At 39.6% G+C, this 25,483-nt stretch overlaps 5 protein-coding genes across 10 annotated transcripts; 4 read left to right on the forward strand and 1 right to left on the reverse strand.

Moving 5' to 3' along the window:
* The first annotated feature begins 1,582 nt into the window (after nucleotides 1-1,582).
* LOC117637556 (AT-hook motif nuclear-localized protein 25-like) lies at nucleotides 1,583-2,741 on the forward strand. 2 transcript variants are annotated; one of them, XM_034372463.1, is made up of 2 exons: nucleotides 1,583-1,668; nucleotides 1,766-2,741. In XM_034372463.1, the coding sequence occupies exon 2, from the start codon at nucleotides 1,773-1,775 to the stop codon at nucleotides 2,514-2,516; it is 744 nt and encodes a 247-aa protein (XP_034228354.1). In that variant the 5' UTR covers nucleotides 1,583-1,668; nucleotides 1,766-1,772; the 3' UTR covers nucleotides 2,517-2,741. The 2 variants fall into 2 exon arrangements, with proteins under 2 accessions (XP_034228354.1, XP_034228355.1); XM_034372464.1 differs by having other exon boundaries at nucleotides 1,592-1,668; nucleotides 1,754-2,741.
* A 427-nt stretch (nucleotides 2,742-3,168) lies between these two features.
* LOC117636328 (cellulose synthase-like protein D4) lies at nucleotides 3,169-7,981 on the forward strand. The gene is made up of 6 exons (XM_034370781.1): nucleotides 3,169-3,862; nucleotides 4,042-4,425; nucleotides 4,750-5,554; nucleotides 5,752-6,156; nucleotides 6,312-6,682; nucleotides 6,855-7,981. Exons 1-6 carry the CDS (start codon nucleotides 3,399-3,401, stop codon nucleotides 7,819-7,821), a joined length of 3,396 nt encoding a protein of 1,131 aa, XP_034226672.1. The 5' UTR covers nucleotides 3,169-3,398; the 3' UTR covers nucleotides 7,822-7,981.
* Nucleotides 7,982-8,547: 566 nt separating this feature from the next.
* On the reverse strand, nucleotides 8,548-14,670 carry LOC117636329 (AT-rich interactive domain-containing protein 3-like). 2 transcript variants are annotated; one of them, XM_034370782.1, is made up of 13 exons: nucleotides 14,500-14,670; nucleotides 12,254-14,269; nucleotides 12,121-12,160; nucleotides 11,568-11,620; nucleotides 11,161-11,206; nucleotides 10,972-11,052; nucleotides 10,551-10,673; nucleotides 10,395-10,446; nucleotides 10,240-10,315; nucleotides 10,065-10,131; nucleotides 9,929-9,979; nucleotides 9,627-9,719; nucleotides 8,548-8,962 (listed from the first exon to the last, which is right to left on the reverse strand). In XM_034370782.1, exons 2-13 carry the CDS (start codon nucleotides 14,242-14,244, stop codon nucleotides 8,858-8,860), a joined length of 2,778 nt encoding a protein of 925 aa, XP_034226673.1. In that variant the 5' UTR covers nucleotides 14,245-14,269; nucleotides 14,500-14,670; the 3' UTR covers nucleotides 8,548-8,857. The 2 variants fall into 2 exon arrangements, with proteins under 2 accessions (XP_034226673.1, XP_034226675.1); XM_034370784.1 differs by lacking the exon at nucleotides 9,929-9,979.
* Nucleotides 14,671-16,209: 1,539 nt separating this feature from the next.
* Nucleotides 16,210-20,350, forward strand: LOC117637897 (protein FAR1-RELATED SEQUENCE 5). 4 transcript variants are annotated; one of them, XR_004587240.1, is made up of 4 exons: nucleotides 16,210-16,544; nucleotides 16,717-19,003; nucleotides 19,239-19,646; nucleotides 19,722-20,350. XR_004587240.1 is itself a non-coding variant. In XM_034372946.1 (3 exons), exons 2-3 carry the CDS (start codon nucleotides 16,790-16,792, stop codon nucleotides 19,410-19,412), a joined length of 2,388 nt encoding a protein of 795 aa, XP_034228837.1. In that variant the 5' UTR covers nucleotides 16,210-16,544; nucleotides 16,717-16,789; the 3' UTR covers nucleotides 19,413-20,321. The 4 variants fall into 4 exon arrangements, 2 of the variants coding, with proteins under 2 accessions (XP_034228837.1, XP_034228838.1); XR_004587241.1 differs by having other exon boundaries at nucleotides 19,239-19,992; nucleotides 20,107-20,321; XM_034372946.1 differs by having other exon boundaries at nucleotides 19,239-20,321.
* Nucleotides 20,351-20,860: 510 nt separating this feature from the next.
* LOC117638239 (protein FAR1-RELATED SEQUENCE 9) lies at nucleotides 20,861-24,840 on the forward strand. Its single transcript, XM_034373372.1, has 4 exons — nucleotides 20,861-21,142; nucleotides 21,384-21,436; nucleotides 22,173-23,671; nucleotides 24,243-24,840. The coding sequence occupies exons 3-4, from the start codon at nucleotides 22,190-22,192 to the stop codon at nucleotides 24,408-24,410; spliced, it is 1,650 nt and encodes a 549-aa protein (XP_034229263.1). The 5' UTR covers nucleotides 20,861-21,142; nucleotides 21,384-21,436; nucleotides 22,173-22,189; the 3' UTR covers nucleotides 24,411-24,840.
* The last annotated feature ends 643 nt before the right edge of the window (nucleotides 24,841-25,483 follow it).

Genomic DNA, 25,483 nt, shown 5'->3' on the forward strand with positions numbered 1-25,483 from the left:
GTTTTCTAGGTATTATTCTCATGCTATTTTTTTTTCCCTTTTAAGATATACAAAGTTTTGTCAATGGGGTCTAGTCTATTACAAAAATACATTGACTTGCAGACTAATGATTTTAGAATTCCTATGACACTTTAGTAATGTATGTGAGAAATTTCCTCTCATTTATATTCAAAAGAATACAAAGCTTTTGCTATGTAACCTCTTCATCATCATATCCATTTATAGGTCTTACATTTTATAAGAATCAAAATTTAAAGGGGAATATAAAAATAGTGCTAAAGTTATCTTGAACCTTTTCGGTGGCTCAAGAGTCGGGAAAGTGTTGGCGAGTAGAAGAATAATAATATGAGCAAATCTGAATATTTTCCCTACCTTTGTTTGACAGAAAGGTAGTTCTATAAATAAATAAATCATCATAGTTCTTTATTTTTCATCTCTTGTTTTGTTTTTAAAAGACAGTGAAATTGTTATGAAGTCTAGCACAATAAAATAGGATTTTGACTTGTAGACAAGAGGTCTCAGGTTCGAACTCTCATAACATCTTAGTTGTATGTGTGTGTGTGAGAAACCCCCCTCCTTTATAGTTTAAACTATCGCTTGTAGTAAATAAAAAATAAAAAAAAAAAACACAGTGAAATTAATTATTAAACTCTCTCAAGATCCAATTGTGCTATTGCTAAAAAAAAATGTCCAATTGTGCTAGAGTTTCAAACCCAAGGCAAATGCTTGCTGGACTCTAAATTATGTAACTCTATTGGGCTGCTCAGTTGTGGGTTGCTATAGTGTGAATAAGGGGATTGATTTGATTAGGCTGATGGAGCATACTTCACTGAACTCATGGATGGACTTTCAGCAATAGGACTAATTGCTTATTGAAAGAAATGAAAGGACCAAAACGAACCAAATCAGTCACTAAATGGATTTGTTTAGTTGAGTTATGCTACTAGTTTGAAGTCTAAACCGAACCAATTTAAATCATGATAATTAACTGCTTAAGCTATAAGTTCCTTGCGGGTTTTTGAGACCTAAACTGAATCAACCCGGACTCCACACAACCCTTGGGGGCATTTTTTTGGTTGAGATCCAAGGCTATGCAGCTTAGCATGATAGATTTGTCTCCACAAATATGCTTGGGCTTGACCCAAAACCCGCATTAGCCCTGTGGGTTTTGGTTGAAAACCTAAAGCAATCGTAAAAAGACACTCAATTTTGACAAGACTAGCACTATAAATATTCGAGAAACACGAGTGGTTGTGAGTGCGTATGGACGGTTGTCAATCACAAATCTGAATTTTCGAGCCTTCGTTGTCACGAAAAGCACTTTCTTTGGGATTTTTAAAATTGAATTATCTCCGCAGTTTTCACCGGCTGTTTCACAGCAAGTCCATGTCTTGGAAAGTTGCTTCTCAGTCAGACGTTCAAACTCAGAGACGTTGAGAAAAGAAAAAGCTATCATCATCACATAATATTATAATGCATTTTGGCATATCAAAATCAATATAATAAATAACAATAATAAAAAGCTCCCTTGTATTGTACTATATAACAATGTTTTCTACCTTAATTTGGACGTTTCTCGATGATTTCATCTCTCCTCTGGAGACTGCAGCTATACAGAAACAGGAGCAAAGGGAGCCTCTTACTCTCAGCAGAGATTTCAATCTCTTGGTAGTTTTTATTATTATTTTTAAATGCACTTTATCATTAATCTGCTTCTTAGTAGCTAGATCTTGGTTCTTAATCAGTGAATTAGATTTTGTGACAGATTAATAATGTCAGGATTGGACCCTGATCCTGATCCTGATGCACCAACCAATGCAAGTCCAGGTGCGCCACCCTCGGCGCGGAAGCCTCGGGGCCGCCCTCCCGGCTCAAAGAACAAGCCCAAGCCACCACTCATAATCACTCAAGACCCCCCAAATGGGCTCACGTCTCATGTTCTAGAAGTTTCTTCCGGTTCAGACATCGTTGACTCGTTGGTGACCTACGCCAGCCGACGCGGCCGAGGCGTTTGTGTGCTGAGTGGCAGTGGTGCGGTGACAAATGTCACCTTGCGCCAGCCAGCCACGACAGTATTATTATCACCGTCAGATAATGGTACTGTCGTGACATTACAGGGCCGGTTTGAGATTCTTTCTATAACCGGCACGTGCCTGCCTCCACCAGCCCCACCTGGAGCCGGTGGCCTGTCAATATATCTGACAGGCGGCCAAGGACAGGTTGCTGGAGGGATTGTTGTGGGGCCTTTGAGGGCTTCAGGCCCAGTGGTGTTGATGGTTGTTTCATTTGCTCATGCAGTGTATGATAGGTTGCCGCTGGAGGAAGAGGAGGAGAAAGAGCCTTCAGCGCCGCGAATACAGGCGGCAGCAGCAGCTTCACAGTCTTCGGGAGTGACTGGTGGCGGCGGCAGTGGCGGTGATAGTTATAATTTGGGTGTGACCAGTATTAGCATGGGGAGTAGTGGTTTTCCTGGTGATGTATATGGGTGGAGTAGTGGGAGTAGTCTGCCCAAGTAAGTAGGTATGTTTTGTTGAATGAGATGAATGAGAAGAAGACCAATGTGCTTAAAAGAACCAGGTTCACATTGTATAAATTCATCTCCTGGCATTGTTTTTCCTAATTTTATGATGTTTTGCTTCTTCTTCTTCGTACTTCAAGTCAATTAGTTGTTTTAGCTCCTCGGCATAACAAGAGAGATATTTTCAACCACCATCTTGGGTACTAATTTCGAAAAGCTAGGAACAACCTTCGTCTTGTAATTCATATATATATATATATATTTTAATGAAAAAAATTGACTATTCCCACCGCAAACGCTAGGACAGATCCACTACCTCGAGTCAAAAGGAGTCTTGTAATTCATCTTTAATTAAGAAAAACTATTCTATACATAGCAAAGTATAAAAAAACAAATATTTTCACTTCCATAATATTATTATCCCACCAAAAAGGAAAAGAAAAACGTGCTTGTGAAGAGGAGAAATGTTTAGTTTTCAAACGCCTCTGTGCTGCTACCTCTGCCTCCCTCCACAAACACACTCCTCAAAACTCGTTACGCGCCACTCTAAAAACAGGCATGTCAGCAAAGACTCGGTCCCTTTTCTCTCTAAACCATTTATTCCTCCTACGTTGGTGGAAAACAAAGACCCCTTTGTCATGAACATTTTCATCACTCCAATAATGTCTCCTCCCATTTTCCCAATTCCTTGTCTAAAATCCATGGAACAAAATGTCACATTGGTATTTTTCTAGGAAGCCGATTTGTTCTGCTACATTACATACAATGTTGATCAATACGTATACTTCATTCAAATCGTAAACAGATCGAAGAATTCAGAAAGAAAAACGAAAGATTGGTGTTTGAGAAATTTATATATTGCAACTAAGGTAGCTAGACAATGGCAACATCCCTGAACAGAGAGCCATCCAAGAAGGCGATACGCAGCCCTGGGGGCTCTACTAGCTCTCAAGGCAAGGCTAATTCCAGTGGCCAAACTGTTAAGTTTGCGAGAAGAACTTCGAGTGGACGGTATGTGAGTCTGTCCAGAGAAGACCTTGACATGTCAGGGGAATTATCAGGGGACTATATGAACTACACAGTTCATATTCCTCCTACCCCTGACAATCAGCCTATGGACACCTCCGTGGCGGTCAAGGCTGAGGAGCAATACGTCTCCAACTCTTTATTCACCGGGGGATTCAACAGCGTCACGCGTGCTCATCTCATGGATAAGGTGATCGATTCGGAGGTGACTCATCCTCAGATGGCTGGAGCCAAAGGCTCTGCATGCATGATGCCTGCTTGTGATGGTAAGGTGATGAAGGATGAGAGGGGAGTTGATATAACCCCTTGTGAATGCAGGTATGAACATACTATTTTCGATTAATTATTTGCTCGATTATCGTTTCAATTTCACATTGGTAATACCCTGGGAAGATCTTGAGTACTCAAGTAAAGCCTAAAAATTCGTATTCGCATTCAGTAATTTGAACATGTCTTAAACTTCTATCTGTTTTTGTTTTTCAAAATGTGTTGTGTAGGTTCAAAATCTGTAGAGATTGCTATCTGGACGCCCAGAAGGAAACTGGAAATTGTCCAGGTTGCAAGGAGCAATACAGAGTAGGGGAAGAATATGATGATTCACAGGATTATAACTCTGGAACCCTGCAATTGCCTGGCCCAGATGGAAAAAGGGATAACATGTCTGTGATGAAGAGGAACCAAACTGGAGATTTTGATCACAATAGGTGGTTGTTTGAGACCAAGGGAACCTATGGTGTTGGCAATGCTTTTTATCCCCCAGACGACTATGGTGATGGCGGTGGTGATGGCTTCCACGGAGGCCCACTGGAGTCGGATGACAAGCCTTGGAAGCCCCTCAGTCGGAAACTGCCAATCCCAGCAGCCATTATCAGCCCTTACAGGTTAATTATGAATCTCTCTCTCTCTCTCTCTCTCTCTCTCTCTCTCTCTCTCTCTCTCAGAGTACTTTTACAGGTTTACTTAGACATGTTCAACGTAATTTAAACGTGTTCAAAATTAGACATGTTGCATTTGTCCCTGCACACAAAAAGTGTTATGAATTCGTCAAAATTCATCAGACTTTTGCACTACAATAACCTTAACAAATAGTAGTAAAACATAATAAACATGGTAAGATGAACTGATTATGTGTTCATATATTGTGTCATTATGCAATATAATTAGAGATGACACGAATAAAGTATAATATGATCCATATGTTGCAGGTTGCTGATCTTTGTTCGGTTTATCGTGCTATGTTTCTTCTTGCATTGGAGAGTAGTGCATCCAAATAATGATGCAAGATGGTTGTGGCTCATGTCTGTGATCTGTGAGATATGGTTTGCCTTCTCTTGGATTCTGGATCAGACTCCCAAGTTCTTCCCCATCAATCGGTCGACCGATCTTCAAGTCCTCCATGACAAGTTTGATATGCCGTCCCCTTCCAATCCCACTGGCCGTTCTGACCTCCCTGGTGTTGACCTCTTTGTGTCCACTGCTGATCCTGACAAAGAGCCACCTCTTACCACTGCAAACACCATCCTTTCAATCTTAGCTGTTGATTATCCGGTCGAAAAGGTGGCATGCTACATCTCTGATGATGGAGGTGCCCTCCTCACCTTTGAGGCAATGGCAGAGGCTGCAAGTTTTGCTGATTTGTGGGTCCCGTTCTGTCGGAAACACAACATTGAACCAAGGAACCCTGAGAGCTACTTCAGCTTGAAAGTTGACCCAACAAAGAACAAGAGCAGGCTAGACTTTGTGAAGGACAGGAGGAAGATCAAGAGGGAGTATGATGAGTTCAAGGTGAGGATCAATGGGCTTCCTGACTCAATCAGGAGGAGGTCTGATGCTTTCCATGCCAGAGAGGAAATGAAGCAGCTGAAGAATATGAGGGAGAGTGGAGGTGACCCTTTGGAGCAAGTCAAAGTCCCCAAGGCCACATGGATGGCTGATGGCACACATTGGCCTGGTTCTTGGGCTGTCCCTTCCCATGACCATGCCAAAGGTGACCATTCTGGAATTCTTCAGGTATATTTGCGTTTGTTTTAAGGCTTTCTCATTATTCATCTTGAATTTGAATAAAGCTATTTGGACCATGTTTACTGATCACCTCTCGAATTCTTTGTTAGAGATACAATAAGCAATATGGTCATTAAATATGGTCGAAACTATACTGTCTGCAATAACCAAGCAATATTGAACAACTGATGCTGCAAAATGCACAGGTGATGCTGAAGCCTCCTAGCCCTGACTCCCTTTTGGGAGGGGCAGATGACAAGCTCATAGATTTCACAGATGTCGATATACGCCTCCCTATGTTTGTCTACATGTCAAGAGAAAAGCGGCCAGGCTACGATCATAACAAGAAAGCTGGTGCCATGAATGCGCTGGTGCGAGCATCAGCCATCTTGTCCAACGGCCCTTTCATTCTCAACCTTGACTGCGACCACTACATCTACAACTGCAAAGCTGTCCGTGAAGGAATGTGCTTCATGATGGACCGTGGTGGCGAAAACATCTGCTACATTCAGTTCCCACAGAGATTCGAAGGCATTGATCCCTCTGATCGCTATGCCAATCACAACACTGTGTTTTTTGATGGCAACATGCGTGCTCTTGATGGTTTACAGGTACCTTGAAAAATTCTATGCTACAAACTCGTATGGCATACTTATGAACCGCTATAGGATATATAGATTTGTGGACTGTTAGATTTGTTCGTGTGTCATACAAGATTGTAACTTGGAATGCACAAAATCAATATGCATGAATCATGGATTTGCAGGGTCCAGTGTATGTGGGAACAGGGACCATGTTCAGGCGGTTTGCCCTGTACGGTTTTGACCCTCCAAATCCTGACAAGTTGCTGGTGAAGACTGACACTGAGACGCAGGGAGGAGAGCCTTTGACACAGTCGAACACACAACCTTTGACAGCCAGCGACTTCGACCCTGATCTTGACACCAATTTACTTCCCAAGCGTTTTGGAAATTCCACAATGCTGGCAGATTCTATACCCATTGCTGAGTACTACGGTCGCCCCCTAGCTGATCATCCTGCTGTGAAATTTGGACGGCCTCCTGGTGTTCTCAGGGCTCCTCGTGATCCACTCGATGCTACTACTGTTGCTGAAGCTGTCTCTGCCATTTCTTGCTGGTAAGTATGTGGGCACGTACACACACACTTATTTGATCTGAGTTGAGTGAATTCGCAAATTTAACTGACCACATGATGTGACAGTTGATTAACGAACGAGATGATAATCGATCATGTAAACTAAGTAGTAGCAAGCTAGGTACCTATGCATCAAATTAACATTTGTTGACAGGTACGAGGACAAGACTGAATGGGGAGACCGTGTGGGTTGGATTTATGGGTCAGTCACAGAAGATGTGGTGACGGGGTACAGGATGCACAACCGTGGATGGCACTCAGTCTACTGCATTACCAAGCGTGACGCATTTCGGGGTTCAGCTCCGATTAATCTCACAGATCGACTCCATCAAGTGCTCCGTTGGGCTACAGGCTCTGTCGAGATTTTCTTCTCCAGGAACAATGCCTTCCTTGCCTCAATGCGTCTCAAGTTACTGCAGCGCCTTGCCTACATCAACGTCGGTGTCTACCCTTTTACCTCAATATTTCTCATTGTCTACTGCTTCCTCCCTGCACTCTCACTCTTCACTGGACAGTTCATAGTGGCAAATCTCAACATCACATTTCTAATCTACTTGCTAACCATTACCATATGCCTTATATCTCTGGCCCTCCTGGAGGTAAAGTGGTCTGGGATCGGTTTGGAAGAGTGGTGGAGAAACGAACAGTTTTGGCTCATTTCTGGAACCAGTGCTCACTTGGCTGCTGTGGTGCAAGGGCTTCTCAAAGTCATTGCAGGAATTGAAATCTCTTTCACATTGACTTCCAAGTCTGCAGGTGAGGACGAAAATGATGTCTTTGCAGATTTGTACCTTGTTAAGTGGACTTCCCTCATGATCCCTCCCATTGTTATTGCAATGGTCAACATCATTGCCATTGCTGTTGCATTTTCCAGAGAGGTTTATGCATTAAATCCTCAGTGGGCTAAGTTTATTGGTGGAGCTTTCTTTAGCTTCTGGGTGCTGGCTCATCTGTATCCTTTTGCCAAGGGTTTGATGGGGCGAAGAGGGAAGACACCGACCATCGTGTTTGTTTGGTCAGGTCTCATTGCCATTACACTTTCCTTGCTCTGGGTCGCCGTTAACCCACCAGGTGCTGCCGGTGGTGCTGCAGCAGGAGGCGCCGGGTTCCAATTTCCATAAGCATCTCAATGAGTACATTTTAGGGTCAAGAAACTGTAGAAATATAAAACTAGCAGGATTGACAGTTACCTTCTTCTGTTATCTTTAAAAATGGGCATCCAGAGAATTTGTTTTGTTCTTTGATTGTAATTGGTGGAGTTTGTATATCTTTTATTGAAGGAATTATGCTGAAAAGTCTGTAAACTGAACAGCATTTTCATTCATTTTGTAATGATTAATTGTTAAGTCTCTTATAAAACGAATCTGGGTCGTTCTGGTGTACAAGGCACGTATGCATGTATGGATACAAGGGATATGTGCAAGCACAAGATTGGTCGATTCATAACCCTAATCCTGACCCTTCTAATTCTATCCCCATGCATACCATATATATGTTCTAAGCTGGCAATGATGGAAGTGCCAGAGAAGATCAACTAGATAATACAGGCTATGTGACATAAAATTCTTACTAGTTTCTTACGAATTCAAAACCACTACTCTCCAGACAGTTCAAGAAGGATTGAGCTTGTCATAAAAACCATGGCTCCATTGGGTTCCTCAGGCACCACCTAAATGGAGCCATGTTGAAACAGTCTGTGGAGTTCAAGAATCTCCACCATCATAATTCACATTTAATTAATAGAGCAGTGATGTGCAAAAAATGTAAAAAAGGGTACAAATTTAACGCCGCATCCTTTCATTCCTTACACTTCTAATTAATATAATAAAACGATTAAGTCAAGGATCAACAGAGGAAACATAAAAGTTGAGATTGCAATTTTATCCACAATGTAGCTAAATTCTTAAGAATAGGAGACCCAAATCATTGGAATCCAAAAAATAGTGACCAAGAGTACCGCATATTTACATGAGTCTCATCATTTAACTATAACTGCTGGGAACAATAATTATAGATTGGCGAATTAGATACATCCAACTGCATAGGCTTGAGATCCAAATATAAGTATGAACAAACCAAAACTACTTGTATTCTATCTTCTCAAAAGCAACCAAAGCTCTGTACTGGGGGGACAGACAGGATATTCATCTCTACAGTTTAAAAATCTGACTGTTCAAATGGCACACGCACAAACAATTGGCCATTCAAGGTCACCACAGCAGATGTCTGTTGTGGATCGATTCTCGAAGGTAGGCTGACAACCTATAAAGAAAACCACTTTAATTATCATGCAGGTAAGTGCCACACTACACAACAAAAGTTTTCATTTGAACATTAATATATGTGTGAATCTAATGCTGCTATATTATCTTCTTATAGAGAAAAAAACACTGTTATACTATCTTGTTGACAAGAGGCCAGAAATCCAGGTGATGCAGAATGCATATTGTTAGTTTACCTAATTTAGTTAAAGATTCCTTGTTGTTGAAGGATCTCTTATTAGTTAATTTGCTTTCCTATTTCTTAAAGTTTACTTTTCCTTTTCCTAGATTAAAAAGGGTTTTGCCTCTATAAATAGAGTTGTTTGTAATCTTTTAAGGGAGACTTGATTAATGATAAATTTCCTTACTTTAAACTCTCTGATTCCTTCCCCTTCCCTTCGTCTGTTCGATCTCTAATTCTTCTCCTTGATCTCTTATTTCTTCTCTGTTCTATTGCTCAAGTGTTCACTCTAATATCTACGGGCTGTTCTACATCACCAGGCTAATGATATCTTAGGTTTAGGTCTGGGACAGTAGGAACCTGTAGAAATCCTCCCCCCACCAAACCAACAAAAGAAAACCCCGCCATTTCAGGATTCTATTTCCCCCACTTCAAAACTGCAAAGAACCACATATGCAGGTATATAAGTTTAAGTTATGCCAACCTTCTTAAAGGGTGTGACACCCCAAGGATTATCCAGTTGCTTTGGTTGACCAGATATAATCAGGCGCCCAGCTGGATCAGACTGAACATGCACCTGAATCACAACCACCGTTAACAACAAAATTGGATAGAGAGTATAACAAGCAAAAGCTGGATAAAAAATTTTACTTGGAAAAAAAAAAAAAAAAAACAGAATTTAGGTCGATCAACTACACATGGAAAAGAACTACCAAATTTAACCACAAAAACAAAGTCGACTAATTTAAAAATGATATGGATGACAAAACTAGTTCATGAACTAACCTCCTCACGAAGAAGTCCAGGAACTAAGGCATATACCTCAAAGCAATCATTCTGTGTACAGTAAATTTTCAAATTCTAATTAGATATAATCTGTAGAAATATGTGAAGTCCCAACAGTGGGATGAAAGAAACTTACAAATCTTTTCACGTTAACCTTCACCCAATCTGCTGGGCGTCCAATATCAAATACCATTATGTCCAATCTATAAACAAGGGGAAAACAAAAACGTTCAGCTGGAAAAATAGCAAAGATACTTTCAATTATCATGTCAACTGAAATCACTAGGGGTCGAGAGAAAACAAATACTAACCGTGGCTTTATAGCTTTCATGTCAGCAACCTGGATAGCAGAATCCACATGAGATGGCTTTTTCCGCTTTAGTAAACCTGAGTTAATAAACCATTTTTTTAAAGAGAGAAGACCAATATGGCAGCAAAAATGCAAAAAACTTTAGGCTCATGATACCAGAACTTTTAAGCTGCTTGTCACTTTTTGGCACGGTACTCGAGTTCTTATCCTAAAATATGACACAAAAATAAGATCATAAGGAAGGGAAAAAAGTAGAAATGAAAAGGAGAATAAATAAATTAAATAAGCATAGAGCTTAAAACTTCTCCAGACCTTAATAATTGCATCGCCGACCTCACCATTACCAAGAAGGCGTTGAGAATGCCAACCCTGCATGGCACGAGCTGCAGCATCCCTTAGTGCCCTGCCTGATCCTAAAGTTTGGCTGCCATCAGCCTGCATTATAAATCCAAAAGGATCAATTACCCAAGAAACAAAAGAGCAAAAGAAAAGAAGAAAAAACTGTCTCGGCAGATAACTAATATTCCTCATGCAACATTGAGCATCATTTTCATTATCTTATGCAGAACCACAACTTAATTTCTACATCCAATAACACATATATGCACCCCATGAATGGGAAGGAGGGGGGAAAAATCACAGCATCTATAACTGCAATAGAAGAAACATTCAATTTTTGTCAAAACACTGAAAACAAACTTAGCAACATATATGATTAGCTAAGTCTAATTACCCGATTCTCAATTTTAGTAGGCTCTGCAGGAAGAGCAAGCTCACCGCCATGCAGTCTATGCTTTTCAAATTCAAGTAATGCCTGCAGAAAAGCAGTAATTAGGGACTCCAAGACCCATGCAGGAAAGCGGACAAAAAACAAAGAAGACAAAAATAAAGTGAACTTAAAACACAATAAGTAGAGCATAACCTTCTCATAAAAATTTCGAAAAGTCCAAGAGACAGTTGTACAGGTCCTGTCCACCATGAAAAATCAGGCATTGGAATTCAAGTTCATAAAAAGAACTCAAAACAACAAAGAAATTTTCTGGGGGGTTTCCTATGCATAAGAGATGGACTTCTTAAACAACAGAAAAGGTGGTTTCCTATATTCATTATGCGACAGCGTCATAATACAGATCAGAATAACTAAGTTTCAAATATAGCCCATTCAAACTTCTTAATATTTCCATCAACTGAAGGATTAAATACGTAAAAGTAACTTTGGGTATTTGCCACAAAATAAGTTGCCTTCCTGTTTTATTTTATTTTATGGTCCTGGAAATAAATTAGACAGCTTAAAGAGAGGCATTAATTAAACAAAATAATATTGCTTACTTTGGGGGATTGAATGTTTCTCCGACCTGACGCCACAACTTGCACGAAGTAACCTACACGTGCCCACAGACAAACACTTAGTAGAGTAACTACGAAATAGGGAAATTTTATAAAAGAAAAGAAATGTGCAGCATATCCATTTTTCAGATGATTGATATCTAGTACTAGAGAAATTGAGCAAAATTAATCTACCATTACATGTGCATCAGCCAGCTTTCTTTCTTTCCTTGCCTTTATTTTTTATAATTTCTGTTTCCAACTACATTTGCATAGAAAAGCATATAAAGCAGCTGCTTGCTTTAGGTAAAATGGGGTATACATATTGTGAAGTAGATTTTAATGTCACCAAACTTGTGAGTATAATGTCCTTGACACGGAAATATGTGAAATAATCTATACTTATTTGGAATTGTGTCTATTGTTATTTAACCAATATGTAATGCCCAACTGAAATTCACGGATTCTTTCTGAACTGTGCATAATAACCTAATCTACCAAGCCTTATAAAAAGCCAAGGCCTCAAGAATACAGGATATTCAGGATTCAGGAAAACCTTTTCATAGCCACCAAGTTTGATCACAGCTCTCCATAACCTAAATTATAAAAAGAAACAACAATGAGCCAAAATGTTTTCTAACTTATTAATTTATGCAAACTCAACAGAGATATAATCACCAAGAATTTACTTGAGCAAATTTAATTCCTCTCTGTAGAACTTTGGGGCTTTAAATTCCAAGTTCCTCTCTTTATATACATTCTCCACCTCCTTCATGAATGCCGCTTGCTCCTCCTCAGTCCCTGACTCATCATCCTCAGCAGCACCTGGACCTGAGAGAGAAGATTGCTTTGGGTCTAACCTCTTCATCCCAACCTTCCGTCCTACATAAAACTTGGGTTTCAACATGTGCTCATTTATTTCAGTACTCAAAGACAGCATCGTTTTGCTGCTCACCCCCCCTTTCGGTGTCCCACCTCTCTCACCATCATCATCAGATTCAGTCTCCATTTCCACTTCATTATTAAGAGGCACATTATGCTCCACCTTACTAACAACATTATCAGTTTCAGCACTCATATGCTGTTCACTGGAGGGGTTGGCCTTGCTGCTTAACCCATCTATCAGTTTCTCCGTAGCAACCCCACTATCACGAGGCATTTTATCAGGCTCCACCTTACAAACAACATTATCAGTTTCGGCACTGATATATGGTTCATTGGAGTGGTTGGCCTCACTGCTCACCCCATCTATCAGTTTCTCCGATGCAACCTTGCTATGACGAGGAATATCAGGTTCCACCTCACAAACAGCATCATCAGTTTCAGCACTGATATGTGGTTCATTGGAGGGATTGGCCTCACTGCTCACCCGGTCTATCAGTTTCTCTGTTGCAACCTCACTATCACGAGGCATATCAAGCTCTACCTTACAAACAACATCATCAGTTTTAGCACTGCTATGTGGTTCATTGGAGGGGTTGGCCTCACTGCTCACCGCATCTATCAGTTTCTCCATTGCAACCTTGCTATCAACAAGAGGGATATCAGGCTCCACCTCACAAACAGCACCATCAGTTCCAGCACTGATATGTGGTTCGTTGGAGGGGTTGGTCTCACTGCTCACCCCGTCTATCAGTTTCTCCATTGCAACCTTGCTATCAACAAGAGGCATATCAGGCTCCACCTCACAAACAGCACCATCAGTTTCAGCACTGATATATGTTTCGTTGGAGGGGTTGGCCTCACTGCTCACCTCATCTATCAGTTTGTCCATTGCAACCTCAGTATAACAAGACATGGCAGGCTCCACCTTACAAACAACATTATCAGCTTCAGCACTGATATGCGGTTCATTGGAGGGTTTAGCCTCGCTGCTCACCCCATTTATCAGTTTCTCTGTTGCAACCTGAGGAGGCATATCAGGCTTCACCTTACAAACAACCTTACCAATTTCAGCACTGATATGTGGTTCACTGGAGGGATTGGCCTCTTTGCTCACCCCATCTATCAGTTTCTCCATTGCAACCTCACTATCACGAGGGATATCAAGCTCCATCTCACAGGCAACATTATTAGTTTCAACACTGATATCTGGTTCATTGGAGGGGTTGGCCTTGCTGCTCACCCCCTCCTTCAGTGCCTTCCCTTCCTCAACATCATCTTCTTCCTTTTCAATCTCCATGGGGATCGCAGTCTGACTTGAACCACCATCACTGACAAGATTATCAGTCTCTGCACTGCCACATAATTCAGTGGTCGGGTTGACTTTGATGTCCACATCATCCCTCAGTGCCTCCCCTTTCTCACCATCATTCTGTTCACTTTCAATCTTCACAGAAACCTCACTCTCACAGTGCACACCAGAATCCACATTGCTAACAAGGTTAACACTTTCACTACTGGCATGCGGCTCATTGGAGGAATTGTTAGTAATGTTAGCATCTTCAGGAGTTTTGAAGACAGTGGGAACAGAATCAGCCGAACCTTGAATGTCATTATGCAATTCTTCAACACCAATGTCATGAATGCTGTTCTGGGTCTCCAATTCTACACTATCAACAGGGTTGGGGTTTGGTTCTTGACCCTCTTCAAGTTGTGCATGGACATGGGTATGGCTCAAACTTTTGTTTTCTTCAGCCTCCTCCATATTTTTCCCCTCTTCTTTGGCTATATCGTCCATGTTTTTCTATCTCTTCCTTCTCCTTCTTCAAACATTCAACCAAAAACACACACAAAAATCTCAGCTTTAAACAATCCAACCCAAAAAAACTCGGAAACAAAAAGCACCCACAGATTTCGAAGAAATGAAAGAGGGAACGTTGTGAAAAAACAAGAAACAAGAAGCATATAGTGCTTTTATAGCCTCTGCTTGTATTGCAACGACGAGAGACAAAACAACTACTTGAAAGTTGAAACAACGTGGAGAGAGCCTTACCCAGTTGCCCTTTTGGGACACGAAGATGGTGAAAAGTGCTGGTGGGTGTGCGGTGGCTCAGGCACACCAAGCTCTGCTTCTGCGTTATGCGTTCTGCCTCTGTGGCTCTGCTAAACCAAGTGACGCTTAAAATGTATTGATCTGACTATTGGGCAGCCGGTTGCTCTACTGCTCTCCTCTCTTTACAATGGCTTTTTTTCTTTTTTGGGACTTTTTATTATCCTCTCCTTTTAACTTCTCACGTGTCAAGATGAGTAATTTTTCCACACAATTAGGTGTATACAATAATACTAGAGACATTACTTTTTTTTTCCTTTCTTACAATTATACAATAATATTAGAGACATCAATTTTTAGATGATAATTTATATAGCAGTTTTTTATTTCGTATGAATAAATAACATTCATAATCAGCTCATAAGGAAAACAAATAAAACACTACCACACCAATTTGTGCCCAAAAATTTGTATAATAAATTAGTGTTTCTAGTATTACTCATAATTATGTCTCTTTTTTCTCATAATGTGCTCTATAATCCGTCAATATATGGAATATTTATAATTATTTTTGGGTTTTAGTATTGTGTCTTGCGTTGCATGTTTAATTTTTTATTTTATACAAACGATATTGAAAGAGGGATTGAAGTTAGGTGATGGTGTGTTTATAAAACTTTTGGTTGCATAGTCTCAAGCTAGTGTGGGTAGTTTTGTTCGTACCGGCCAAATAAAATTAGTGTGTGTAGTTTTGTTCCTCTTTCACACAAAAAAGTATAATTTGGCTACATCGAGCCAAACTACAATTTACGCTTCGGTGGGCAATTTAATTTCTTTGGAAAATTCATAAACTGAATAAAACATGTAATGTTAATGTTTTTTTGTTTTTTTTATACAAATGTTATATTAATATATTTTTGGCACATGCTATTTTCTTATTTCTTATTATGTTCTATGCTCCATTTTGTGTGCGTTTAGTTTGGTTCATGGGAAATGAAATAAATTAGTATTTCATAGTTATTTCCCCAGCATTACCAAACATGTAAAATAAAATTTTCATTTTCCATTCATTGGAAAAAGATATGGGAAATCATTTCCCATCAAATACTTTCTGCAAACCAAACGAATTTATACAAAATGTTGAAATTCTTACCTCATTCGAAATTTATGATACGTCTCTCACTAAAGTTATTATTTTCTTTAATATGAAGTTCTATTCATTTGATATAAGTTAGAGAATAGAGAGTATCTACTTACTTGTTTATGAAGGGAAACCGACCAAAGAAACTTTTTAAGTTTTTAAGTTTGGTTTTGTTAAGATTTATACATATGTATTTATGTTATGTGTATTTACTACTATTAGTGCTAATTAGTAAAAAAACAATATTAAACTTTTCTAAATTATATAATATCGGGGGAGAAAGGACATCGGATGCATGGGTTAATATTAAAACTACAACCAAGTCCATTACAGGAAATGTTGAAATTTATATAAAATGACAAATTCTCAAATTCCATATAATCAACGGCTCAAATTGCACGTTTGACAATATAACAAACAAGTCACTATTTATTGAAAAAATATAATAATTTTTCTCATAAAAAATAATTTTTAATGAAACGTTGTAATGATGAAGAACTAATCCAACGGTGCAAAAGCGTTCACGAAATTGATGGGTGACCTAGTCGATCAGAGCCCCAGGAGCTGGGTTAGAATAGAATACGAAGAGCCTACCCACCCTTCTCAAGCTCCCGTCCCTCTTTCGCTTCATCATCACTCTCATTATATTCCTTGTTATTTTATTCATATTTTTCAATAATTTCCTTCAATTCAATCAATTTGAATACAAAGCCCTCCCAATCCCCACTCAAATTGAACCAGATTGTAGGGTTTCTCTGTTACTGTGAAAACCCTAAGAAAAAAAGCTCCCATTTTTGTCTCACTCCATTGGTCAAGCTAAAGGTTGCACTTTGCTGAAGATCCACCGGAGCCCACTTCTCTCAAGGGGATGAGACCATGATAGACTGTATGAAAATCTGTCTCTTTGAGGGTCAGTCTTTTCGTTTACATTTTAGTTTTTAGCATATTTATGAGAATTTACTTTGTATTTCCACTCTTTCCCGCTAAGACTGTAGAGGGACTGAGACTGATAATAACTTATTTATATGCCCATTAATGTATATATATATATATATATATAATACAATGTTATATTTCTACAGAAAACAAACTTGTCAGGCTTGGGAATTGAGAGAATTCACTTGAGGTTGATCTGAAACTATTTCAAAGTTTGACATGGATAACGAGGTGATTGAATTTGATATTGGGTTGGGAGGAGGGGGAGGTCGAGACGGCGATGATGATTTTGTAGACATTGAGCACCCTGTCGATGATGAGGAAATGGTTGATAGTCCTCTTATGAGCAGTGCCACTGGAAGTGCCAGTGGTATTGTTGTTTTTGGTGGTGGAGGGAGTGGTGAAATTTACCTTCCTGAGGGGGACCTCTTGGACCTTGAGCCTTATGAAGGCATGGAATTTGAGTCCGAAGAGGCTGCCAAGGCCTTTTACAATTCGTATGCTCGGCGTGTTGGGTTTAGTACTCGTGTCAGCTCTTCGCGTCGTTCCAGGCGTGATGGAGCAATCATACAGAGGCAATTTGTTTGTGCTAAAGAGGGTTTCCGGAATTTGAATGAGAAGCGCACCAAGGATAGGGAGATCAAGCGCCCACGTACTATCACCAGAGTAGGATGCAAAGCATCCTTGTCTGTAAAGATGCAAGATTCAGGGAAGTGGGTTGTGTCTGGTTTTGTTAAAGAGCATAATCATGAGTTGGTTCCACCTGATCAGGTGCATTGTCTTCGTTCGCACAGGCAAATATCAGGCCCTGCTAAGACCTTGATTGATACCCTGCAGGCAGCTGGCATGGGTCCCCGGAGGATTATGTCAGCACTGATTAAGGAATATGGTGGAATAAGCAAAGTCGGATTTACAGAGGTGGACTGTAGAAATTACATGAGGAATAATCGCCAGAGAAGCTTAGATGGGGACATTCAGATGCTTTTGGATTACTTGAGACAAATGCAAGCTGATAACCAAAATTTTTTCTATGCTGTGCAGGGGGATGAGGATCAGTCCATGGGCAATGTCATCTGGGCTGATCCAAAGGCAAGGATGAACTATAGTTACTTTGGTGATACTGTTACTTTTGACACTACCTACAGGTCAAACAGGTACCGTTTGCCCTTTGCACCTTTCACAGGGGTAAACCATCACGGACAGCCTGTGTTATTCGGTTGTGCCTTCCTGATAAATGAATCTGAAGCATCATTTGTTTGGTTGTTTAAGACATGGCTTATGGCAATGTCGGGCCGCCATCCAGTGTCGATTACCACTGATCATGATGCTGTGATACAGTCAGCCATCATGCAGGTTTTCCCACAGACCCGCCACCGTTTCTGCAAGTGGCACATCTTCAAAAAATGCCAGGAGAAGTTATCCCATGTTTTTCTTAAACATCCAACTTTTGAAGCAGACTTTCACAAGTGTGTTAATTTGACTGAGTCGATAGATGAATTTGAGTCTTGCTGGTTGTCTCTTGTTGACAGATATGATCTCAGGGATCATGAATGGCTTCAAACAGTATACTCTGCTCGCAGGCAATGGGTCCCTGTCTATCTGCGTGACACATTTTTTGCAGAAATGTCCATAACTCAGAGAAGTGACAGCATGAACTCATATTTTGATGGATATGTGAATGCTTCAACAAATCTGAGCCAGTTCTTTAAGCTCTACGAGAAAGCTCTTGAGAGTCGCAACGAGAAGGAAGTGAAAGCAGATTTTGAAACTATGAACACTGCCCCAGTTTTGAAGACCCCATCTCCAATGGAAAAGCAAGCATCTGAGCTTTATACAAAAAAAATATTTATGAGGTTCCAAGAGGAGCTAGTTGGGACACTAACTTTCACGGCATCTAAAGGTGATGATGATGGGGAGATCATCACATATCAAGTAGCAAAGTTTGGGGAGGACCATAAAGCATATTATGTTAAGCTTAATGTTTTGGAGATGATGGCAACTTGCAGTTGCCAGATGTTTGAGTTCTCGGGTCTTCTTTGCAGACATGTATTGGCAGTCTTTAGAGTGACCAATGTGCTAACTCTCCCATCCCATTACATATTGAAACGATGGACAAGAAATGCCAAGAGCAGTGTCATGTTAGAAGAACGTTCTAGTGATGTATATACCAATTATCTAGAATCTCATACTGTTCGATACAATACCTTACGTCATGAGGCCTTTAAATTTGTAGATGGAGCAAAGTCTTCAGAAACCTATGACATTGCACTGGATGCTCTGAAAGAGGCTGCCAAAAAAGTAGCTCATGCACCAAAGAATGACGGGAAAACTATGGTCAACGGGCATGTCAGGGGCAACTTGGCTGGTGGAGCAAGTCGGATACATTATGCTAGTGGGGATCATGAGGGGAATTCGGGCCAACACTTGTCTGAGGTCAGAGCTATTCCCCAAGTTCTTTGTCATTTGATTACTTGTCTCCTTAGCCTTGGTATTTTTCTCTTTTTTGGCTTTGGGATGGAGTGCTCTGTGTTTATGCAATGTTTGTTTGCCTATGTTTGCCTATGTTTGCCTATGTTTGCCTCATAATTTGACTGATGGGATGCCACTTGGGCGATTTGCATCTGTTCAAGCCTGCTGTAACTTTTCTGTTGTGGGTATTATTGTGCAGGATGATATGGACAAAAAAATTCGAGAACTTACGAATGAGCTGCAGTGTGCAAATCGAAAGTGTGAAGTTTATCGGGCTAACCTGCTTTCGGTTTTGAAAGATATAGAGGATCATAAGTTACAGTTGTCAATTAAAGTGCAAAACATTAAGATTGGCATGAAAGATGGCCTATAAAGGTGCAATACAGTCACACATGTATTTATCTTTTATTTTAGTTGCTTTTTAGTCAGTGTACTTTCACAATGCTCTCTGGAAAGGTATTTCTTCACTTATGGGTGGTGTAGAAATTTGAAATATGTGCGAGTTGGGTTGTGTTTCCAGTGTTTTCAATTTTCGTAGATGTATATTCATGGTTGCTGGATCCAAACTCTATGCAGATAGTTGGCCTTGTGTCTGATATAATGAAAGGTATTATCTTAGTTTCCATATAATAAGATGAATTGGAATGAAAAGTAAACTCTCACTGATGCGGGAAATTTGCAGGGTCCATGTTTTGGACCATGGATGGATCTTGGTTGCGGATTTGACTCGCCAGAGGCTTGATATCTCACGTGTAAATTATTTCTAGCCGATTTGTCATACTTCCTCCTTTTCTTTTCATTATTGGTTATATTATTTTGAACCGCTTTATGTTGTTTCTAACATTGTATGGGTCTCCTAGTGTGCAACGGTAACCTTGCAGGAGGAGAAACATCATTGTATGAGTAGTTGAAAATGAAGGCCAATATGAGAGCTGACTGCAAGGTTAATCGGGGTATGGATGTGTTTGGCAATTGAAATTCTTTGGTAGTTATTTTCTAATCGTGTGTGTGAGGTATAATTTACTGGTTTTGTGTTCCCCTCGTGTGTATCTTTCTGTTGATCAAAGCTTTTCTGGAGCTCCCTGCTTACTTCCTATTCTACGGATTGTTAGCTACCACATTTTTCTAGCACTGAGAGTAATACACTGTGAAGTGTGACACCAAACACAGCCCAAACCGAGGTAAGACATCCGAGTTCGGGAAAGGCTCTGTGTATAGCTGAAATGTTATGTTCTTGTGAGCCTTTGTTGGAGTCAGTTTGTAAATGTAACATTGTTATGCATCATGCACTGTACAAGCTGATTTTCTCAAGTGAATTTCAACTATGTGGCTGAAAACTCTGTTCCTTATGGTATGCTACATTTGAGAACCTCCGAAAGTTGAGAGCAGGGTGATTTTTACTGGCTATAAACCCTATATTACCAACAGTAAACATTGATCGGGTGATTGTTAGTCGTCAATTTCTGCGCAATCCATGGTGAAAATTTCTGTGAAAAGACTAACAATTATTCACCTAAGGGACTGCCATTTTCCAAAGCTTAGCATAAGAACTCGTCTGGGATTTGATGCACCTAGCATGTGAGTTGCAAAGAGCATGGTATTATCTCAAGCAATGACGTCAAATTTTGTACTTTGGAAATGGACAACACCCAATGCAGCAAACCAAAGAAGTGCATTTCATAACCGAAAATCAAAAGAACAAAATGGGAGAAATCAAAAGAAGAGTTTATTGAGATGCCTTCAAGAAATTAAAATATAATAAAAACTTTAAAAATGCAACCGAAAAAGGAAATAATAAAAACCTAAAATGAGAATTGCTTTTAGCTGAGATTATATAATGGAACTTCATTCTTTGAATTTTAAAAATCAGATTTTTGAAACCCTATTTCCTGTGAAAAAAATTCCACTCAATACCACTAAAGCTAAAAATGGGGTTTTGGTTTGAAAGTCGTTTGCTTTCTTCGAAATAATCAAAACGGCTTTGAGAAGAGTCTGCTTGGGTCTTTCTATCACTCTATCGCCAGAGGGAGACAGCGACCGGGCCAGTCTTGGAGTTTGACGAAGACCACTATTTCGTCTTGCAGAGCTTGTTTGCAGTTTTGGGTGAGTCTTTCTTCCTTTACCCAGTTTACATATAATTTTGGTTCAATTTAGTATATTTTTCCAGATTCTTTGCATTTTGATGAAACCCAGCAACTGGTTCAAATATGGAAATATTGGGTGTGGCCGCCCAGTCAGTTTCTGGCTTTCAGCTGCCTGAAAGGCTTAAATCCCTTTCTTCTTCAATACCCAATTCTCTCTTGTCACAAAACTTACTGTTTCCTCTGTTTCTTCTCTTCTCAAGCTTCAACTTCCCTCAAGCTTATATCTCAAACAGACTCAACTACAACAAACAAGGTATTTTTCTTAACCACCCCTTTTTCTGCTTGTGCAAATTGATTAGGTTTTTGTATGAAATTTATGTGCTGTAATTTTTGTACTCCATTTTCCTGAATTTCTCTCTGTGCAATATTTTGTGGGTGAAGTATTTAAGTATTTGGGTTCTCATAGCTTATGGGTGTCGTGTAGTAAATCTTTTTTTCTTTAAAAAAAACAAAGTTACTGTAATGTTGATGATGTTGCTTTAGGGAGGCTACAAATTTGGGAATTCTTTTCTGTGGTTTGAGGTTTGGTGACTTCTGATAAAAGCATGCTTAAGATTAGCTTAAATGGGTGTTATTCTGAGAAAACAATGGTTGATTTCCTATATATCCAATTTCCAGACCATACCCTGTGCAATCGCAGTTAAAAACTAGTTTGAATACTTAAAATTGCTACAAGAAAATCTGTAGCTTTATTGCATGTAGGAAGTGCCATGAATCTGCAATAAATTTTTATTGCATGTAGGAAGGCCTCGCTGGTCTAAAAGAATATGCAATGTTAACAATTAGGGAAAATTTTCGCAATTAGGATGAATCTGGTCATGATGACCAGGAGGAGGAGGAGGAGCATATAATTATAGTGAAGGTGTAGAGATGATAGCAGCGTATGATGTTTTAGTTATAGTTTGAACCCTGATTTGTGTAAGTTACCTTCCGTATTTAAAAATGGACTTTGGTGGAAACATTTCTTACTTTTTTCTTATTGGCTACAGTTTAATTTTGAAGTTACATGAGTGGCGTCAGACAGAGGACCCTCGGGGGTGGGGGTCAGCATGTGTTAGACTATCTGAAACGAATGCAAGCAGAAAATCCTGCTTTCTTCTATGCAATTCAGAATGATAGTGATCACTCTAGTGGAAATATATTTTGGGTGGATTCAACAGCCAGGATGAACTATACATATTTTGGAGATACTGTTATATTTGACACCTCGTACAGGACAAACCGCTATAGGATACCGTTTGCCTCATTTTCTGGGCTTAATCATCATGGGCAGCCAGTGTTGTTTGGCTGTGCGTTAATTCTAAATGAGTCTGAGTCCTCATTTTTATGGCTGTTACAAACTTGGCTTCATGCAATGTCTGGACGCCACCCTGTCTCCATCACCACTGATCCAGAGAGGCACATACAAGTTGCAGTTGCGCAGGTTCTTCCTGAAACTCGCCATCGTTTCTGTAAGTGGGCCATATTTAGAGAAACACAAGAGAAACTAGATCATCTCTATCGTTCTCATCCTACTTTTGAGACTGAATTTAAGAAGTGCATCAATGAGAGTGAGACAGCAGATGAGTTTGAGTCACGTTGGGAATCATTGCTTCAAAGATACTACATCATGGATGATGAATGGCTTCAATCAATGTACAATGCTAGGCAACAGTGGGTCCCAGTGTACATGAGAGACACCTTCTTTGGAGAGTTTGCAGTAAGTGAGGGAAGTGAAAGTTTAACTTTGTTTTTTGATGGGTATGTGAATTCATCCACTACCATACAGGTTTTGCTTAAACAGTATGAGAAAGCTGTAGTTAGTTGGCATGAAAAGGAACTCAAAGCAGATTACGACACTACTAATACTATGCCTGTTTTGAAGACACCATCTCCTATGGAAAAACAAGCTGCAAACCTCTATACTAGGCGAATATTTAAGAAGTTCCAGGAGGAGTTGGTTGAGACCCTTGCAAATCCTGCAACAAAAGTTGATGACTCAGGAACTGTTGCCACCTATCGAGTGGCCAAATTTGGGGAAGACCACAAAGCCCATGCTGTTGATTTCAATTCTTTTGAGATGAAAGCTAGTTGTACGTGTCAAATGTTTGAATATTCAGGAATAATCTGTAGGCATGTACTAGCAGTTTTTAGGGCAAAAAATGTTCTTAGACTCCCTTCTCAATACGTATTGAAACGTTGGACTAGAAATGCCAAGAGTGGAGCTGTGGTGGATGAACATGCTTCTGAATTGCTAAACAATTCTAGAGAATCTGTAACAGTTAGGTATAACAATCTACGTCAGGAAGCAATCAAATATGTAGAAGAGGGAGCAAAATCTATCCACATTTATAATGTGGCGATGAATGCTCTACAGGAGGCTGCTAAGAAAGTTGCTTCTATAAAGAACCAAGGTTCTGGAGCTACTCAGGGTAGTTCCCTGGCCAATGGAGGTAGCCAAGAAATGCATTCAACGGAAGAAAATCAAACAACGGCATATCAGTCTTCGGTACGTTACTCCCATCTCACAAGATATGTGTTTAATAATGTTATTGGCGTTGTCGTTATTATGTTTAATAATAATAATATATATATATATATATATATACTCTCTCTCTCTCTCTCTCTCTCTCTCTCTCTCTCTCTCTCTCTCTCTCTCAGCATTAGGTCATTGGGGAGGTTTATGAATATGAAGTAGAATTATTCAAAAATGAATTTTTTTTTGTCTTTCCTGTTATGAATCTGGAAAGCATGGATATAGTTTCGTAATTATTTGCTTATTTGTTACCTTAGGTGTATGTAGCTATTGAACTCTACATACTAAGAAATAATGCATCTTTGGGTGTTCCATTGTTACAAACATGGTAATTCATGATTTCTATTTCATGTTTGTAGCCGGAGAGGGCCAGCTGTAAATTATGATGTCAGAATAAATGTAATCATCACATGGTTTATATGGTGCTTGTGCTTTCACTGTGATCATGATATAATACGCCTTTCTTTTTGTTTATTGGTGCTTGTGTTTTCAGTTTGATCATGATATATGCCATTATTTTTGTTCACTAATTTATTTTCCTCAGGATGAGAAGGAAAAGAAAATCCGTGAATTGTCTGCCGAGTTGGAGAATACCAACCAGCGGTGTGAAGTTTATCGAGCAAATCTGCTTGCTGTTCTACGAGACATGGAAGAGCAGAAGTTGAAGCTTTCAGTGAAGGTTCAAAGTGCAAGGCTAAGTCTGAAGGAGTGACTGCTATTTGCAGAAGAAACCCTTCCATTATGTATTTCCTTCTCTGGACCGTGCACATTCAGTCATTGACATCTTTGTATCTCCCATCCAGCGTGCCAGGGGCTTCCTGCTGGGAGAAAGTTGGGTGGGGGAGAGGAGAGGGTGTGCCTGAAGGCGGGCAATATTTGTATTTAAACCGTTTTCTCTTAACTCTTGCACCGTAAACTTGTTTGTGTTGAGATCTTGTTGGAGGGACCAGGTAGGGATAAGCTGCTACTAATCCGTGGGGTGCACATCCTCTAATGTCAATAATAGGAAGTTGCATTGTTAGGGTCTAGCCTTGGTTAATAACTTGTGGTGATTATTAATTATTAACAATGGGATTTTTTGTAGTATCCTCAAACCCACTTTGAATCTGATAAAATGGAGTTTGAAACTCTCTTTGTCTGTTTGTACTGTTTCGGTCAATGCCTTCCACAATCGTACAGGGTCCAACAAACAAAGAAAAAAAAAGTAAAAAAAAAAAGAAAAGGGGAAAGAGTAAAGAACAAAGAGAATATGTTGGAAAGAAAAAAAAAACAAAGAGAATATAGAATCAAATAAAGAAAGTGAAATTCGGCAAAAACAAAATAAAGAAAGTGAAATGTAGAGGCTCGGTTCACATAGAATAAGAAGAATTTCCGTGTAGTAAACCTTGTTTGATGAGTCACAAGGCTTGGTTCACCCTGTGGAAAACTTGTTTGAAACTGACATCTAGCAGATAAGTATGGCACTGCAGAATCGGCCATCGCGACACATGATATTCACGTGTTATAATATGAGTGAATCCTATGTTAATATTTTGAGACGTATTAGTATTATTAAAGAAGGACTGCTTACCTTCTTACTTGAGAAGCATTCTTATTTTTTACAAATTAAAATTTAATATATATATAAATAATTCATAAAAAACACGTAAAAAAGAATCCTAACACACATATCAAATTGTGATTATGAAGAAAGTAGAAATTCCTAAGAAGAAGACAAGTATTTAAATGTTATAAATACATAACGGGGGTAACGCTGAAAAAATTATCTATAGATATAGACTAGGA

Source organism: Prunus dulcis, chromosome 8 (genome assembly GCF_902201215.1).
Source record: "Prunus dulcis chromosome 8, ALMONDv2, whole genome shotgun sequence".
In the NCBI taxonomy this organism is placed as follows: Eukaryota; Viridiplantae; Streptophyta; class Magnoliopsida; order Rosales; family Rosaceae; genus Prunus; species Prunus dulcis.